Here is an 18,665-nt window from a genome sequence, read left to right as displayed (position 1 = left end):
GTCTACAGAAGGTCAGATAATTATTTACTTCCTTGACATCTGATGGGATGGCACCACTACCAAGACGGCCCTCAAGCCTGGTTCTCTGTAACATCGCTTCTTGCATCGAGGGGCCCACCAGAAGGCCCTTGGAGCTGGACCTCATTGCTTTCAGACAGCCAGACCACTAGGCATCCTTGCCCCACTCCCCAGTTTCAAAACCACCACCAGAGCTAGCCCCGGTTTCTGCCTCAGTGACACCCAAGTCCCGAGATCAGAACTGCCTGTCGCATTTCCAAGCTGCCACAAACAGGACTAGAAACTTGCTTTTTTTTGAGCTTCAAAGGAAGGCGGGGAGTCTCGGGTTCAAGGCTGCTGCCGGTTTGGTCCAACAGCGGTCCTTTTGTCGGGCGTCGGCGGGCAAGCACTCCTCCCCATCGGACAATGCCTGTCCACTGAGCATCCCTCTGCGGCAGCCGCTACACGGGTCTACTAGTGGGAGCGGAAAGGAGGAGGAGATTCTAGAAGTCGCTTAGCAACGGGGTCCATGGCGGGCAATAATATAAATGTGGAGGAGGCTCTAAGGGGCAGGTGGCAATGCTTTTGATCTCCCGCCTACCACTTTTCCCCACAAGTTTGGGGTTCTAGCTAGCATTTGCTCGGCTGCGGCTCAGATGTCGAATCCCAGCATTGAGGCGTCTGCCAGGCAGAACACAGCGCACTGAGACGGCACGTAGCATGATCCAGAACCCCCTCGAGGAGCCGGGGGGGGGCCTCAGGACTGCCAGCAGAGCAGGATTGGGGCATTGGGGGGTGGTGCAAGGAAGAGGGGAACCCCGAGAGAACGTGGCAGCCCTCACCTGAATTCAGTAGCTTGTGCATCCGCAGGTAACTGATGGTCAGCCGCATGATGGAGGCCTTGTCCAGGTGGGCACTGACCCCCCGGGCGAAGGGCAGGGTGTGCGCCAGCTGGTAGAAAACCTCCGTCTCCTTGCTGCGGCGGCATCGCGCCGCGTCCCTCGATTTCTCCTTCCGGATTTCTGTGGTGGACCTGCAGGGAAAGGAAGGACGGTCAGGGGTTTGTATGTGTGTGTTTTTTGAGCAAGAGAACTGAGCTCCCTTACCTTTCTAAAATTAAATAATTGCCGTATTTTTCCGTCTATAAGACGCCCCCTATTTTGGGAGATTCAGATTTAAGAAAATGGGTGGAGGCGTAGGCGTGTATAAGATGCCCCCTAATTTTTGACATTCTTTTTTAAGGGGGAAAAACCTAGTCTTATACACGGAAAAATACAGTACTTTTTTTTTTTCGTCAGGGTGAGCCAAAAATCCACCTCTACCTGTAACCCATAAAATCGTAGCTATTTCGAATCCAGATCTTTGTTCAGTTGAGTTTATTAATCACATCTTGCATTTAGCCGCTGCCCAGGGGCGGGGGGCCATTTCAACTGGGCCCACAATAAACAAACAAACAAACAAACAAACAAACAAACATGCACACACCTTTTTTTCCAGAAAAAGCACTGAAACATCAGGGTAAAGCAGCACTTTTGAGGTAGGCCTCCAGGCAGGGCTATTATGGGATATCTGCTTGTGTCATGTTGTTCATGTTAGACAAGGAGGACTGAGGAGACACGAGTTCAAATCTTCGCTCGACCGCAATGGAGCTCCCTAGGTGACTTTAGGCCTGTGAGCCTAGCCTACCTCTCAGGGTTGCTGTAAGGATTGGGGAAAGGAACGACGCATGCTAAGCTGAGCTTCTTGGAGGAAAAGCAAGATATCAATGGAATATAGAAAACAAATAAGAAAATTGTCTCAGGACTCCCATTTACAGAAGCTGTTGTTCTGAGTTCTATTCCCAGGTCAAGGGATGAGGATGTGACCGGTCAAATAACATTTTTGTTACGGATTTATGTTATGAGAAGAGCAGAAGACAATAGTCAACAGGTCTGACAAGCCACGGACAAAACAAAGGGGGGGGGATCAGAAGTCCTTGTTTCACAAGATAGCCATTAGCATCTTTAAAAGCACACCTGATTTTATTTATTTGCACAGGGAGACCTATGTTGTCCTTTCCACCTTCACAACAACCCTGTGAGGTAGGTTAGGCTGAGATTTAGGAACCAGCCACTGTGAGAAGAGGATGGGTCTTTGATCTGAACTTGGAGGTGAGTTCACATATACCAGGGAAAGCTTTGCTGAGATTTGCTGCGGCTTTAGGGAGGAAGGCAGACCTCGCTCTTGCCCCTTGCTTACAAAATAACGCTCTAAGGAATTCTAAAAGAAAAATCAGGGAAGGGAAAAAAGTTGCCATCTACCAAGTGGACTTCTTGAAATGTCTGTAAAAGGTAAAGGTAAAGGGGCCCCTGACCATTAGGTCCAGTCGTGGCCGACTCTGGGGTTGTGGCGCTCATCTCGCTTTATTGGCCGAGGGAGCCGGCGTACAGCTTCCGGGTCATGTGGCCAGCATGACTAAGCCGCTTCTGGAGAACCAGAACAGCGCACGGAAACACCGTTTACCTTCCCTATTTATCTACTTGCACTTTTGACGTGCTTTCGAACTGCTAGGTTGGCAGGAGCAGGGACCGAGCAATGGGAGCTCACACCATCGCGGGGATTCGAACTGCCGACCTTCTGATCGGCAAGTCCTAGGCTCTGTGGTTTAACCCACAGCGCCACCCGCGTCCCCCACAGTCAAATAATGGGTGGCCAAGCTGACAATATTTGGGGTGTGTGCCAACCCTACCCAGGCCCAATAAACAGAGATCAGCTCTGCAACCTGGGCATTTATTTCCAGGATAACCTACCAAAGGAGGGGGCAACTCTCCCTCCAAAACACCTGACTCCTGCAACTTCCACTTACAGAATCATAGAATTGGAGAGTTGGAAGGGAACCCCCGGGGTCATCTAGTCCAACCCGCTCCAATGCAGGAACTCAAAGCAGAAGAAAAGAAGAAGATAAAAGATTTGATGACCATTAAAGACGGATGCACTCATTTGGAAGAAACAAGAAGGGATAGTTCTCCTGGGAACATGGGTCAGAATATGGGTAGGGGGAGGCGGAGTCTGAAAGTTAGATCTCTCCCTGCTTGTGGATATCTAGCACCTCAAGGGTAAAGGTTCGACAACAGGCTCACGCGATCTTCAAACACAAGATAAAGCAATGCAACCCTGTGATTTGTCACCCACGTCAGGGTACCAACCCACGCAGGCACACCATGTTCCAGAACAGCAAAGCCACAGATTACATGGAACAACACACCCAACAATCACAATCCCATTTATCACCCATTCTTCTCTGAGGAGTTCACTAAGCCGATTTTTATCCTCCCGATAACCTTGCAAGGTAGGCTATGCCATGAGTAACGTTGCTCAAGGCAAGCTTCCTGGCTCAGGTTTCCCACAGTCCATTACATCATACTCTAGGCCAGCGTTTCCCAACCTTGGGCCTCCAGCTGTTTTTGGACTACGACTCCCATCATCCTTAGCTAGCAAGACCAGTGGTCAGGGATGATGGGAATTGTAGTCTGAAAACAGCTGGAAGCCCAAGGTTGGGAAACACTACTCTAGGCCGACTGAAGAGGCAAGGAGCTCAAGCTGAGATACCCTGGACAGCGTGTGGTGCTGAGAACGCAAAGGTTGCAGGTTCGATTCCCAAATGGGATAGCTGCGAATCCCTGCACTGCATGGGATTGTACTAGATGACTCTCAAGGGCCCCTCAACTCTACGATTCTAGGATTTCCCCATTAGACTTGAAGGCTTGCTTCGATCAAGCTCTTACGATTTCTAATTATTCGCTGTGGCTTCTGAGGAGAGCCCCCCAACAACTGCCCCGTCCAAACCAAACAAACACATAACATACCCTCAGATCTTCTCAGTGCCCGCCAAAATTGCTGCAAATGGCACGTCTAAGGCAAGTTTCTTTCTCCAAGCACAACTGTACACACAAAGGCACAAGCCAAGCCGACACAGGGCCAAGTGCCACCCCCGAGCCTCCCTCAAACCCACAACCCATCCCACAACGGAAGCACCCTTAAAATGGGAAGTCTGTATTCTATGTTGTTGTTTTCGTGGGATTTCCTCACAAAGAAAGATGCATGCAGATTCTGGGGCGTGTGGCGGGCTGGCGAGTGGGGATGGCAAGGCCCCTCTCTCAGAAGCTGAAAAACAGCAACACGCCTTCCTAGGATTCTGACCAACACCTCAAAAAAAGAAGCGTTCACCCCAATATTGAGACCTAGGGCCCACATGCACCTCCAAATTGCACAGTTTCTCATATGACCCAGAATTCCGCTTGTCTCGACGTTGCTCACCTGGAAACACACCAATCTAGGCCTCATTGCATTGCACACCCCCCCCCCAAAAAAAACCAATTCCCGTCCAGTTCCTATTGGTGTCTGGAATCCTATTCTCTTAACAAACCCCCACAAAGTGCCCCATTTTGTTCCAGCCAGTCATTTCGGTGGCTTTCATTGGACGTTCTTCCCCGCCCAAAATACACCTTTGCATTGTAGCATCTACCCCAAAGTCTCACAGATCTAGAATGATCTCCAAGCACCAAAGACACCCAGAACCACATTCCCTGAGCTTGCCTGCAGATATCAGTGTCTGAAAGCCCAGGCACCCCAAGCTCTGGGCAATGGGAAGTATCCTGAGATCCACAAACGCCCCCAAACAGGGAACCGCATAAAACTTATTTGTCCAGGTTGGCTCCCACAAAAAAAAACCCCTCACACCATCAAGAAGCTTACAGTTCCTCGGGATATCGAAGAAAGAAACGCCCTTGTAAGCTCCAGGGGGGAAAACCACGCCGTTCAGAGATTCCCGAGGCAAACATTTTTAATTTCGTTTGTTGTTACGATTACGTCCCCACATTCCTCTTAAAAAAACAAACATGCAAGCAGCAAAGGCAGGCGGGAGACTGTAGTCCCTGACCCAGAAAACCTCCACCGTGACCCTGTGGAAACCCACCAAAAGACCCTCCTTGGCCCACGAAGGAGACCCCACACAATACCTGGGAGCCCGGAGATCTTTGAAGAATCCTGCAGAACAAGCCCCAGGGATCTGTGGGAAGCCACAAAGCCACGCCGCTTTGGAGCATGAAAGAACCACACCAGCAGCAGACCACAAAACTCTTCCACCTCGAAAGCAGGATGGGGGCCTCACCTGTACCAGCTCCTGCACCTCAGCCTCTTCCGGCGCCGCCGCATCGCCGGGTGACTGGCTCTCCGTTCAGCTCCCTGAGTCGAATAAAGCCAGGCTTTGATATCCCCAGTCCACCTCTTCTTGCCACCCGTCCCTCCCAGGTCCCATCCAGGGTACAGACTGTTCCATTCCTGTCCCCTGGCACAGCGCCACTCACTCCCGGGTTGCGCAGAGCAAGCAGCGTTTTGCCGTGAGGGATGAAGGCGAGCGTCTTATCTGTGGCTGCTCTCGGCTTACTCTCCAGCAAGCGGGTTCACCCCGGGGGCCTGGCCAGTGGCCAGGTGGGCCAACGGGTCACCAGACAGGGCTGGCAGCAGGCAGGAGGGAAGCGGGGAATCCTCATGCGCAGCCACGTGCCTGAGACAAGCATGGGTGCGCATGGGCAAGGGGGGCGTGAACGCAGCGAAGGATCACAAGAACACACCGGCCGGGCGAATGGGAGGGACGAATGCAATACAACTCTTCCCCCCCCCCAAAAAAAACTCCAACAACCCAGAGAAATGCATTGTGGGGGCGATGTTGCGCCAGAATATGAAATCCCCGGCAGAATTTGCAAGGGAGAGTTCAGATCAGGCAGTGGTTGATTTTTAGAAAGAGGACAACGAGCCTCGTGCATTTTTGGAAATTATATGCTTTGCCTCGGAAGCGGTTCTCGCTATTCCTGGATATGTCCAAAACATACTCCGGTTAGCAGCTGGCATCAGTATTGAAGCCCCATGCCACCTTTCTTTAAATTGTAAAACTTTTTAGGAACACTGGACGCAGCCATCCCATCGAGTTTAGAAATGCTATCTGGCAGCAGATCCCTTGGGTCACAGGCCTTAACTCTTCGACTTGGAGGTGCCAGGAATTGAACTCAAGACCCTTTGCAGGGGGGGCATGTGCTACACCACTGAGCTATGGAATTTCGCCAAAGGAGAGAAACGACTCTTTGGAGAGGGCGATTGAGAGGGAAGGGGCAATTCTTAAAACTCTCCCCCTGCTCTAAATATTTCCAAGTGACTCGCTCTCTTGCATGTGACCCAGAATGGAATGTCAGCGTGCTCCAGCGTTAAGGAAGTCTGCACGTGAACAGAGGCACTCTTTGTCGGAGATTCTAAAGCTGGGCCACTCACTTTAAAACGTCTTAAAGGACGGGATCTAGACATTTTAAAGAGACTTGTTTTCTGGCCCATTTTTGGCTCACCTAACTTTGCTGCCAATTTGACGTTCCCACCCACCCCAGGAAGGATTTTCCATTCCACTAATAAAACTGATCCAATTTAATCAGTCCTGCTGACTTGGACCAAAGGTCCAGTCCCCATTTCCCAGAATGCTCAGCGAGATGCTCCATCTGGGAAGCTGACAAGCAGACAGGATGAAGGCATTTGCCTCCAGCAGTTGTCATTCGGGGAGCTGCTGACATTCGCTAGCAGGGCTAATGGTGATTTATTGGGCAAACTAGTTCTGTAGTCATAACATCAGGGCACCACAAAACTTGGGTTCAGGCACAGAACCTCCGCTTGCTTTGCTGCTTTTCTAAATCAGCAGTTTCTTCTAGACTTCCACGTTTCTCTTTGTCCCTTTCATCCAACAGACCCTCTCGTATTTCCCCCTTTCCATATCCGCTTCCTTCCCCACACCTAACGGTGTTGACCCTCCTTCAAAGATAATCACGGAAATGAAAGGAATAGGGCAAAAACTAAGATCAAATAATCTTCACATAAATAACAAGATAGAAAGAAGAGGGCGGGTCACATTCCACTCCGTATTATGTGCCTTCCAAGTCGCCAGATGGGCGCCAGACGTTGCTCAGCAAACAGTTACAAGCACCTAGTCCTCAAGGATGCAAAAGGCAGTTTTGGAAGCCCCCCCCCCCCAAATTACCATAGAGTTGTAAAGTTAGAAGGGTCATATTGTCCAACCCCCCCGCAATACAGGAATGCCTTAGCCTTGGGAAATTGTTTGGGTATGCATAGTCTCGCCACCCACCCCACTTTTAAATTTATTTGTGACTTAAGGGGGGGGGAGAGAAGAAAAGAGAGGTCTGCAAAACCACGGCAAGCAGGTTAGAAGTTGGTCAGAGGGAGAGGGCATCAATATACCCTGCAAAGTCACCTGCTGTAGAAATGCTTTGCTGTGTGCAATGTGGAACAGAGCCCCTGTTTGTCAAGGCACGATCCTGGAAGGCGCCAGACCCAAGCGCCCTCCCTGCAGGAGCTGATTCTGCTGCACTACGGCACGGCTCGATAACAGCTGCCTACGCAAAGCTCGCATGCATCTCTGATGCCTTCTGCTCAGATCAAGCATCTCTGACGTCAAACTTCCTTCCTCCACTGAGAATATCTCAGCTCTGCACATGCAGAGCGTTGCCAGCCGGCTACTTTGCACACAAACCGTTTCTTCCTTATTAGCGCAAAATTGGAAAAGTTTGGGGGAGGGGGTGGAGAGTGACAGAGTTGGGCAGGAAAAACAACCCCCCCTGCACCCCCAACATCCAGCTCCACAGCACCACAAACTTCCCCCAAGGCACTGCTCAGCTGTGCTGGAGCGACCCCTTTCAATCAGGACAGCCAAATCGATTCTGACGAATTTCCAGCAGACCCATCATTTGGTATTTCCATCGATCCGATCCATGCATATGGATGCCCAGAGACAAGCAAAGAGATACTGAACATCTGAAGAGGCTCGTACATTCAATAAGTTAGCTTCTCCCCACCCACAAACCTTTGTCTGAGGACAAATTCACAGAGGAGAGGGCTGTCGATGGCTACTAGCCATGGCAGTCAGAGGCAGAAATGCTTCCGAAAACTAATTGCTGGAAAGCTCAAGAGGGGACAGGGATTTTGTGCTCAGATTCTGGTTCCCCCCAGGCCTCTGTGGAGATGCTGGACAAGTCACCAGACTCACCCAGCAAACTCTTCTTCTGTTCTTAAGTGGAGACAGTATGGACCAGCACAAATGGATGGCCCAGTGGTTTGACCAGCCACGGCCTGACAGGGCATCACATCTGAACTCTAGATCGGAATTTACCCTCCCTTAAAGATCAGGTTGGCTTGCAGCCCTAATGGGTGGGCTGTTTTGCCCTGCAGAGACAGATACTGGCTCACTTCCACCTTGCTTCTGCACCCTGCGACTGGCACAGCGTAGCAGCAGGCAGGTCGGACTCATTGACCTCTGGACCCCTTCCAAGGCTAGCTACGGCCAGCCTGTTTTACAGTACCCGGTTCTATTTATGTGTGTGTGTGTGTGCGCGTCCCAGCCATGCTTGCAATTCTGCTTAATAAGCACGGCTCATGCAGTCTTTGGATTTCCAAGGTGAGAGGTTCAAGGGCTCACTTCTGTTCCGTTTCCTGCCCTCTATTATCCTCCACCCCTTTCAGACCCTCCCCACATGTGCAAGAGAAAGGAACTACAAAACACTGTCCCCTCCAGGACTTCCTGCATTCCAGGGCTAAGTTATGGAACTGGGGGAAACACACACACACACCCCACGAAACAACAGCTCAAATCAACCCTTGGCTTGCTCCTAATCTCCTCCTTTTAAAACATCTCCCCAAATCCCTACTCCTACAAAATTATCCGGTCAGACTCTGTAGGAAGCCGTCTTATACTCCCAGTCAGACCGCTGGCCCATCTAGATTGGTACTGCCAACACGGACCGGCAGCAGCTCCCCCCCCCCGCAAGGCTCTCTCTGCTGGGGGAGTTCTGTGTGCCAAGCGGATGCCCTGCCACCACTGAGCGAAGGCCCTTCCCACTTAGCCTTGCATAGCCAGCTGCAAGCAGGCAGGCCCTCCCCTCTCCCCGCCCACCCCGGCAGGGATCCAAGCCCCTTAATCACTGCACTCTCTTCAACAACTCGCCCCCTCCTCCTTCCACCAAACAGGAATCCTGTTGCACGTGCTCTTGGCAGTGCCTTTAGCTGTTCTGTCCACGTCTGCCCGGGACTTTGTGTACTGTAGACGGGGACCAATGCCAAGTACTCATCATGGCTGCGGGGGGGGGGTGTTGGGGAGGAGGGGGGAGGAGAGGAAAGGTTGTGGGTGGGAGGAAAGATGACGCTGCTGGAGGAAGAGGAAAAGATCTGCAAGCAGTGCAGCTAGCTTCCCGTAAATCATCAGCGTCACTGCTAAAAACAGAGGAGCTTTCACCCCTTAAATTAGGGGGTGCAGAGCTGTGTATGTAAAATAGGGTGAATGGGGTGCTAGGGGGGAGGGTAGTACCTCTGGCGGGGGACACATCATGCTCCTTCTGGGGTAGTTTGTCCACCTTGGGTCCCTATCCTGCACTCAGCTCTTACCTGGGGCTCCTAGAAGCTGTCAGCGGGCGACAGCTGCCAAGAATGGCTTCGATTGGCCGGCTAAACCAGGTGAGGGTGGCTAAGGGGTCTCAAACCCTCGTTTGGGTTGGGGACTTTGCCTGCATGCAAAGGCAGGCTCTGGTGGGTTGAGCAGATGAGACCAAGAGGGGGACCAATGGTCAAGAAAGCGGTTTCTGCACCTGCTGTACAGAGGAGGAAAGGGCAAGTGGGGTTCGTCCACCTGGGAAGGGAGCCCATCTAGAAGAAGGGAAGCTCTACAGCAGGGGTCAGCAATCTTTTTCAGCTGTGGGCTGGTCCACCGTCCCTCAGACCATGTGGTGGGCCGGACTATTGGGGGGGGGGATGAATTCCTATACCCCACAAATAACCCAGAGATGCATTTTAAATACAGTGGTACCTCGGGAGCCCCATTCACATCCCGAATAGAACATCTGCAGGTCGTGTTTTGCCGCTTCCGCGCATGCGCGTGACGTCATTTTGAGCGTCTGCGCATGCACAAGCGGCGAAACCCGGAAGTAACGCGCTCCGTTACTTCCGGGTTGCCGTGGAGCGCAACCCGAAAGCACTCAACCTGAAGCACATTCAATCCAAGGTATGACTGTAAAAGCACACATTCTACTCATGTAAAAACACCAGGCAGGCCTCACAAGTGACCCAGAGATGCGTTTTAAATAAAAGCACACCTTCTACTCATATAAAAACACCAGGCAGGCCCCACAAATAACCCAGAGATGCATTTTAAATAAAAGCACACATTCTACTCATGTAAAAACACCAGGAAGGCCCCACAAATAACCCAGAGATGCATTTTAAATAAAAGCACACCTTCTACTCATGTAAAAACACCAGGCAGGCCTCACAATTAACCCAGAGATGCATTTTAAATAAAAGGACACATTCTAGTCATGTAAAAACATGCTGATTCCCGGACCGTCTGCGGGCTGGATTGAGAAGGCAATTGGGCCGCATCTGGCCCCTGGGCCTTAGGTTGCCTACCCCTGTTCTACAGGAACAATGCAACACTTCAGCCAGCAACCAAACTCCTGGAATTGTCACCATGGGGGGGTCATACAGGCCAACCCCCCGCAAAGCAGGAATACGGGGATCGAACCTGCAGCCTTGGGTGTTATCAGCACCGCACACTAACCAACAGTCAGGATGGGAGAGGAATTTGATTCTGTGTGCAGGAAAGGGGGTAGAAGGTGGGGGGCAGAAATAAGAGAAGGCTTTTATATCAGGCCATTTCCTTCTCCCCAAAACTGAACCAGGAGTGCCTGCAAAGCCAGCCCCTGCCCCGCTCCTCACACCCCCACAAGGGCCTCTTCCCTCTGGGTTGGGTGGGAACGCAATGTTCTTGGCAAGGCCCAGGCCTCCCCACCCCATAGCTTTTCCATCTGGAGTGTGTTTGTGTTCATAAGGGAGGGGTGAGCTACCTTTTACCTGAACTAACACAGAGCTGCAGGGCTGGGCAAGGCTGAGCTCGCAGGAGAACAGCATGCCACTCTCGGCTTCCAGAGCCCATCTGCTAGGATCTCCCAGCCTTTGCATTTATTAAAGGGCTATTGACATCCGCAAAACCGCCGCTTGTTATTTCTATTTCGCAGGTCAAGAACCGCGGCCAGCAGAGCGAGGACTTGGTCCGGGGCCCACGGAGAAGCTAGAATTTAATCCTAAAACTTGCGGGGCCTTCAGCCAAACCTCTATGCGCACACACAAGACCTTATCCCCTTTCGCACTCACAATTGCTTTGTGCAAATTTAGCTTCCTCTTGCTTATTTATTTCACAGCCAGACGGGCCAGGCCAAGGGATGACGACACCCAGAGTGGCAAAGAGCGCTCTGCCTTGCCATTCGCCAACGCCACCCGCAAGGCGAGGCAGGAGGGAAAGTGAGAGGGGCTGTGTTTGAAATATGTGGCTCCCCCCCCCCAGGAATTCTGGGAACTGTAGTCTGTAAAGGACGCTTGGGAGTTGGAGCTTCATGGTGGGTAAACTACAATTCCCAGGATTCTTTGGGATGGGGGGAAGTGCTTTAAATGTATGGTGAGTGCACACAGACTGGCTGATTCCCTACCATTATCAGCTGATGATACCGTATTTTTCGCTCCATAAGACACACTTTTTTCTTCCTGAAAAGTAAGGGGAAATGTCTATGCGTCTTATGGAGCGAATGCATGGTCCCTGGAGCCGAACTGTCCAGGGGCGAAAAGCAGATCATGCAATGGCGCAAAAATGTGGTTACAAAGCACGGATAAACATGGATTCTCAGGATTTTTGCATTGGGCTACACCAAACTCACCATCAAATCACATGTCTGTGGTCACAACATGAACCACAAAAATCATACATCTGCTGTTTCGTTCTGAATATATTTTTTTCTTGTTTTCCTCCTCTAATAACTAGTTGTGTCTTATGGTCAGGTGCATCTTATGGTAGTAATCATTCATATTACGGAAACATGTGGACCACCCTGAGATCCATGGATAAAGGGCAGTACGCAAACAAACAAACAAACAAACAAACAAACAAAGTCAACAGAATTAGCTGGTCATACACATTGAAAACAGCATCAGCATCCCGCAATGCAGCTGAGAAATCACAAATGTTTGTTGCTTCCTCTCCCTGAACTTTCCCATCCTGATCATAAGTAACTGAAAACTTGGACTTGAGTTTGCTTATGTCCTCATCCTTCCCAATCCGTTTGTCCTTTTGTGTTGTGTCTTTTCAGATTATAAACCTGAAGGTAGCGGCTATTTTTTTTTTTTTAGACTCAGGAGACAGATTTTTAAAAAGTCTCTGAATAAATGATACACACAAACAAACAAACAAGTTTTCCCCACACACTGAGATTCCTTGAAAGCTAAATGCAGCTACTTCTGAAACAGGAGCAGCCATTTATACAGTGGTACCTCAGGTTACATATGCTTCAGGTTACAGACTCCGCTAACCCAGAAATATTACCTTGGCTTAAGTACTTTGCTTCAGGATGAGAATAGAAATCGTGCTCCGGCAGACCGGCAGCAGCAGGAGGCCCCATGAGCTAAAGTGGTGCTTCAGGTTAAGAACAGTTTCAGGTTAAGTACGGACCTCCGGAACAAATTAAGTACTTAACCTGAGGTACCACTGTACTGCCATCGTCCAGCACCTTCCTCTCCACCTGCAAGCTGAGATGCAACAGGGAAAGCACAGCTTCCCACGGCACGAGGGGGCCGCTCACCCACCCGGCGCCATTCCCCCGGCTGTGCAAGAGAATCTCAAGCTCCTGAGACAAGCCGGGAAAGGCCAGGGAACCTCTGGCATTCCTGGGGGGTGGAGAGGCTCTGCAAACTGCCGGCAAGGCAGCCGAATTCCCTTGGCCCCCTTCCACGGCCTGTTCTCTGGCTGAGCCAGCGGTGGAAGCCAAGAACATACACAGCGTGTGAATAAACAGAGGAGGCCGGAACAGGACCTGCTCCCAGCCAAGCCAGATACGGAGCCAAGGCTTAGGACACCGGGCCTCGCAGATTCACCTACTGCCCTACAAAGTGCAAAAATAGAACCCAGGTGTCCGGGCGCTCTGCTGCGACTGCTATGCCCCACTACCCTCGCATAGTGAGAATCAGAGTTCAGCGGCTCAGATTCCTTGCTCCGCCTCTCTTCAACCCAAAAGGCTACAGATGATTCCCAGTGAAAAGGAACCACAAACCTCAACTCCCCTGGCCGAAACTTAGTACTCTAGCCACTAGGCTCCAAAGCCACCCCAAAGCTGAGAAAATAACCCAGATTCCCAGGGGTTCCCCCCCCCGCTCTGTGCTGAACGCCAACCCCAAATCCTGTACCTTAACAAGGGCAGTTCCATCTCTTTGCAGAACATAAAAGCAAGTTTCAGCTAATTCAGGGCAGTTATTTATTTATTGGCCAAGGATTGAAAAGAGCTGAGTTCATATTATTTCCCCTGCAGCTCAGCAAATAACTCCTTGGGTGACCTTATGCCTCTTCCTCACGACCTACCTCACTTTGCACGATTATTGTGAAGATAACTTTGGGGTGGGGAGACCCCACGCACCACCCTTGGAGGCCAGGTGGGATAAAGATGCAATTAAATAAATTTTGCTGCTATCAATGTCCCGCAAGATATCATGCACGTATCTTTCAAAGAGTATATTTGCATTAACCAAAGGCTGTAAAAAAAAAAAACTAATTGCAATTCGCCAAACTGCAAACAACAACATACAGCAGACAGCAATTGCAAAAGACAAAGCATCAAAGATCTTTTTTCATTCCTGCATGGTAAGGGGTTGGACTAGATAACCCTCAGGGGTCCCTTCCATCTTGACGATTCTACAAAAGAAAGGGAGTCACATAATCTGAGAGTTTGTACCTAGATTAACTTCTGCCAGACCCCCTGATATCCAGCGCAACTTAATGCAATATCGCCTAGCTCTCTCTTTCTAACCTTCCTTGACGCCAGAGCACAAAAGCGCCGTTTTAAGTGTCATAAATCAGTTCGCGGCACACGCCAAAAAAAGAAAAGGGCAAATAGTTTCTGCCGTAGCAAGCCTGCTTCCAGGAATTAGCAAAATCGATCACTTAAAGGGCAGGTTAACAAGTCATGTGTGATGTTGTCCTATAGCAGCCATCCAAGACACCCAGAATCTAAGCTCCATAAAGCCTGGATAGCTCCGTTAGTTAGCGTGTGGCGCTGATAACGCCAAGGTTGCAGGTCCCGATCCCCGTATGGGGCAGCTGAATATCCCTGCATTGGGCTAGATCAGCCATAGGCAAACTCGGACCTCCAGAGCTTTTTTTGGGACTACAACTCCCATCATCCCTAGCTAACAGGACCAGTGGTCAGGGATGATGGGAATTGTAGTCCCAAAACATTGGCGGGGCCGGAGTTTGCCTATGCCTGGGCTAGATAAGAGCCAGGGTGCCTTCCAGCTCTAGGATTCTAGGATTTAAGGCAGCAGGCATTGAACATCTCTCTCTCTGGAGCGGCAGGGAGAGGAGAAAGCAAAGGGCCACATGGATCAATCTGTGCCCGCGAGCTGTTTCCAAACAGAGAACGAAAAATAAAACACACACACACACGGAGGGAGAAAATGCAGCCATTAGGCTGCCCCGAGCCTGATAAACAGTGCTATTTGCAGCCTTTCTCAGTTAGCAAAGCTCGGCCGGGCAGCTGCTGTGCACAAGCAAGGCTGACAACCGAGAAGGGGGTCTGCCTGGGTGCTGCCATCCCCCCGGCGGAGAGGCACCGCTGCAAGGGCAGGCCCAGTCCCCCGGGCACCGGGCGGGCCTTGACTTGACGCGAGCTGCGCCGAGGCCTCTGGGGCCTGGGGCCTTGGCGAGGCCAAGCTGCTCTCTCTCGGTGCCTCTCCAGCCTCGCCCCCCCCCCCACCGCTTGGAAAGCAGCCCAGAGGCCCCTCGCTCAGGCCAGGCCTACGTGAGCCGAGCGACGGGCGGGGGCCCGGGCTAGGCCAGGAGCAGCCAACCAGCGCCCGGCCTCCTTTCCTGTTTGCCTGCTAATTTCGGCTGGGAACACTGCGCTGCCATTGGGCGCCCGGCTTGAATGCGCAGAGCCCGGGCCGTTTGCCAGATGGGCTGGCGCTGGCAGGGCCGCCAGGCTGCTCTCGTCTCGGGGAGAGCTGGACACAGGGCAAATGGAGGAGCCCCCAAGAAGGAAAAACAACCGCGTGCAATAGGGGAGAGGGGACTGCATGCTCAAAAAAGCCTCACAAGGATCTTTCGCAGGCACCTCGAATCCTGCTTGCAACTGTGAAAAAAATATATATATATACCATGCCAGATCGCGGTCAGCAAAAGTAACTCAGAGCGCCCTGTGCATTTTTAGAAACAGAACCGAGGCTGCAGATTCTGTTTCCTGCACTTAGGGTTAAAATAATAAAAGAGACATTATCTCCCCCCCCCGCCCCCCACACACAATCCTCTTTCAAAAGTAATTTGGAAATTAACCAAGGCCTGTTTTAACGCACACAAAACAACAACAACAAAAATGGCTTCACATAAAATAAGATGTGCCAAGGACTAAAGGAAAATGGTATTTTTACACCTTATTTGCACACGCAAGCTTGTATTGGAGACACGCTGGTATATATGTTTATTACTCTCTTCTCATCATTCCTGACAGATATACAAGTTTGCGCCGACGTAATCTGCACTGAGTAACCCTGTGGTAACTACCACCTTGAGTAACCCTGTGGTAACTACCACCTTTCGTTCTGCACTCCTGACCACCAAGCTGCGCCCCCCCCCCCCCCGCCTTTTGCCTGTAAGCATATAATAATGCAAGGGGGTGAATTGGGGTAATGTACCCATTTATCATGCTTTAATACACATTTGAGTGCAGTAAACTAAGTCATGGTAATCAGCCTGTGTTAATTACCAAGCCCTCTTGAGTATGCGCTTAGGGTCATTCGGCACTTTTGCCTTAGGTTTCGTATCAGATATTTTGCTTAAAATAAAAATAACTTCTTATTTATATGCCGCCTATCTGACTGGGTTGCCCCCAGCCACACTGGGCAGCTCCCAACAAAAACAGTAAAAAATAAAATAAGTAATTAAAGTTATTTAATAGGGATTAAATAACGGAGTAGCGATTTGAACCCTGGTCTCCCAGGTCCTAGTCTGAAGCCCTAACCATTGCTGGATAGGAGGCAGGATTGTAGGGCCAGGATTGTAGGGGAGAGAGGGAATCTTTCCCCCATTAAGCTCATACCCTCCTCCAAACCGGGCAGGGACTCAAAAATCTGCGAGGCTCCACTCTTTCACAGGTCAAATCCCACCAACTTAACCAGGCATTTGTAAAATCACGTGTTGAAAGTACCCAGTGGCTCTTGGAGGGCAACGAAGGTGCAAAAATAATTCCCCCCCCCTCCATTTTCAATGAGGGAAAACCAACTGACCAAGAATCATGTGTTTTCATTTATTCTCCTTTTGGTGAGAATCGGGTTTAATGCAAATCTCTGAAGCCACCATGTTCAGTAGGGCCCACCAGATCGTGTTATTTGGACTGAGGCACAGTGGTGCCTCGCAAGACAAAATTAATTCGTTTTGCGAGTTTCTTCGTCTTGCGGATTTTTCGTCTTGCGAAGCACGGATGCACCCTGGTATTAACGGTTGTAAGAAAAAGGAAACAAACTCGCAAGACGTTTCGTCTTGCGAAGCAAGCCCATAGGGAAAATCGTCTTGCGAAGCAACTCAAAAAACGAAAAACTCTTTCGTCTTGCGCGTTTTTCGTCTTACGAGGCATTCGTCTTGCGAGGTACCACTGTATCTGCACCACACATTTAAGGTGCTACGATACCACTTTAAGCAGCCAAACCATTCTGGGAGTTGTAGTTTGTTTGGGGTCCTCTATTCCCCTCACAGAGCTACAATTCCCGGGGCTGCCTGCGAAGAAGAGGGCCTGACAAACCACTCTGGGAACTGTAGTTCCCTGAGGAGAACAGGGAGGTCTCCAAACAACTCTCCGCACCCTTTGCAAACTACAACTCCCAGAATTCAATGGGGGAAGCCATGGCGGGACTTTAAACGTACGACGTGGCCATGACCCAAAACTACTTTCCCATCTGAACGACTTCAAAACCCCTCTGCAGGGGGACTCTCCCCTCACAGGGTGAAAAGTTCAGGTCCAGCAGTTTGCACCGACTGCAAAATTTCCGAGGCATCATTACGGGGGTTCAGAAATGAACGTTTTCCAGGAAGCACGAGTGCACTGAAACCTGCCTCGAGGGCATCTGTGCAAGAGAGCCTGTGCATAGGGACTGTGACGTTTTGGCTTAGCCGTAGCAGAAGTAAGGATTTTGGGACAGGAGGACGTCCTCTTCTGGTTTTCAAGGAAGGAGAAGCTGGTTCAAGAGATAGCGAGATGTGGGGCACAAGACAGGCCTCCAAAGAAAGGAACGCTTATGGGGCTATTTCAGCATCTGCCGCCCCAGGCAGCAACCTCAATCTGTCAAACGGTGGGGCCGGCCCTGGGTTTTCATGCAGTCACGAAGATGCATTGGATCACAGGCAATGGCGAAAAGCAAAGCCTCTCTTGAACCACATCCAACTCTCTGGAAAAGACAACTGTCCCCCCAATTTTAGCCACAAGTTTATTTTCCACTTCTAGAGCAAAAGAGAGGAAGGGAGCAAAGGCACAACGTCACCATGCGATCGCCAGCTGCTGCTCCCTAGACCCTACAAAAAACACTGGAGTGATTCTGACTTAGTCACAAACCATGGTTTCCCACTGTGGCAAGAAGCCAGGGGGGGAAACTTCGGCTCAGTAGCTCCAAACACCCCCCCCTTCTTCCATTCCCGCTTTGAGGCAAACCCTCGCTTGCCGCTGTTCCATACAGCTTGCGCTGAAAACCAGGAACAAACCATGGTGTGCAACCATGGTTAGCAGGGCAGGTGCACTCCCGAACAGGCTATGGTTTGTCTCAAGCCAGGATCGGACGGTGGGTGGGGGCTCATAGCTCACGAAGGGAGGAAGCAGCCCCCGTTTTCCTTGCTGTTCCATCTGAACGGACTCCCGATCACGCCGATGAAATCTTCAGGTGGTGGCGGCAAGCGAAAAGCAATTATTTGGGCAATACTGAAGTTCTGAGCACTGAAAATTCTCAAAAATAGACTCCAGACACATTTCACATAGAGCAAGAAAAATGTATAACCGCCCCCCCCCAAGAAACTCCCCCCCCCGAATCAAGGCACTTCTTAGGCCAGATGCAAATGCCGGTTCCCCTTCAAAGGAAGGGGAGGGAAGCTTAATGATCTATAATGGGACGAGGGTGTCGAGAGAAGCGCAATTCGTCTTCAGATGCGAAACACGGGATATCAGTTTCAGCTAAGGGACCTGCAAGCCATGATTCTAATACAGGGGTCAACAAACGTTTTCGGCGGGGGGCCGGCCCACTGTCCCTCAGACCTTGTGGGGGGCCAGACTATATGGGGGGGGGAATGAACAAATTCCTATGCCCCACAAATAACCCAGAGATGCATTTTAAATAAAAGCACACATTCTACTCATGTAAAAACACCAGGCAGGCCCCACAAATAACCCAGAGATGCATTTTAAATAAAAGCACACATTCTACTCGTGTAAAAACATGCTGATTCCTGGACAGTCCGCAGGCCGGATTTAGAAGGTGATTGGGCCTGATCCGGCCCCCAGGCCTTAGGTTGCCTACCCATG

The 18,665-nt window shown here is 50.7% G+C and overlaps 1 protein-coding gene across 4 annotated transcripts in view; it reads right to left on the bottom strand.

Moving 5' to 3' along the window:
• HIF3A (hypoxia inducible factor 3 subunit alpha) overlaps positions 1-18,665 on the bottom strand; it is a 62,354-nt gene that overhangs the window by 35,683 nt on the left and 8,006 nt on the right. For 2 of the 4 annotated variants that reach the window (XR_013841314.1, XM_079985403.1), the window contains exons 1-2: positions 5,147-5,441; positions 840-1,030 (exon numbers count right to left, since the gene is read on the bottom strand). Coding sequence is in view for 3 of the 4 variants with exons in the window: in XM_079985403.1 (XP_079841529.1) it covers positions 840-1,030; positions 5,147-5,190 (235 nt within the window). In the remaining variant the exon portion in view is untranslated. Of the gene's footprint in view, positions 1-839; positions 1,031-1,482; positions 1,527-5,146; positions 5,442-18,665 lie in introns of those variants that run through there. The other 2 variants (XM_079985404.1, XM_079985405.1) reach the window with 2 other exon arrangements.

The sequence above is a fragment of the Podarcis cretensis genome, assembly GCF_951804945.1.
Source record: "Podarcis cretensis genome assembly, chromosome: 8".
Classification (NCBI taxonomy): domain Eukaryota; kingdom Metazoa; phylum Chordata; class Lepidosauria; order Squamata; family Lacertidae; genus Podarcis; species Podarcis cretensis.
Note: the sequence above shows the minus strand (reverse complement) of the source record. Positions and strands in the feature narration are given on the sequence as shown.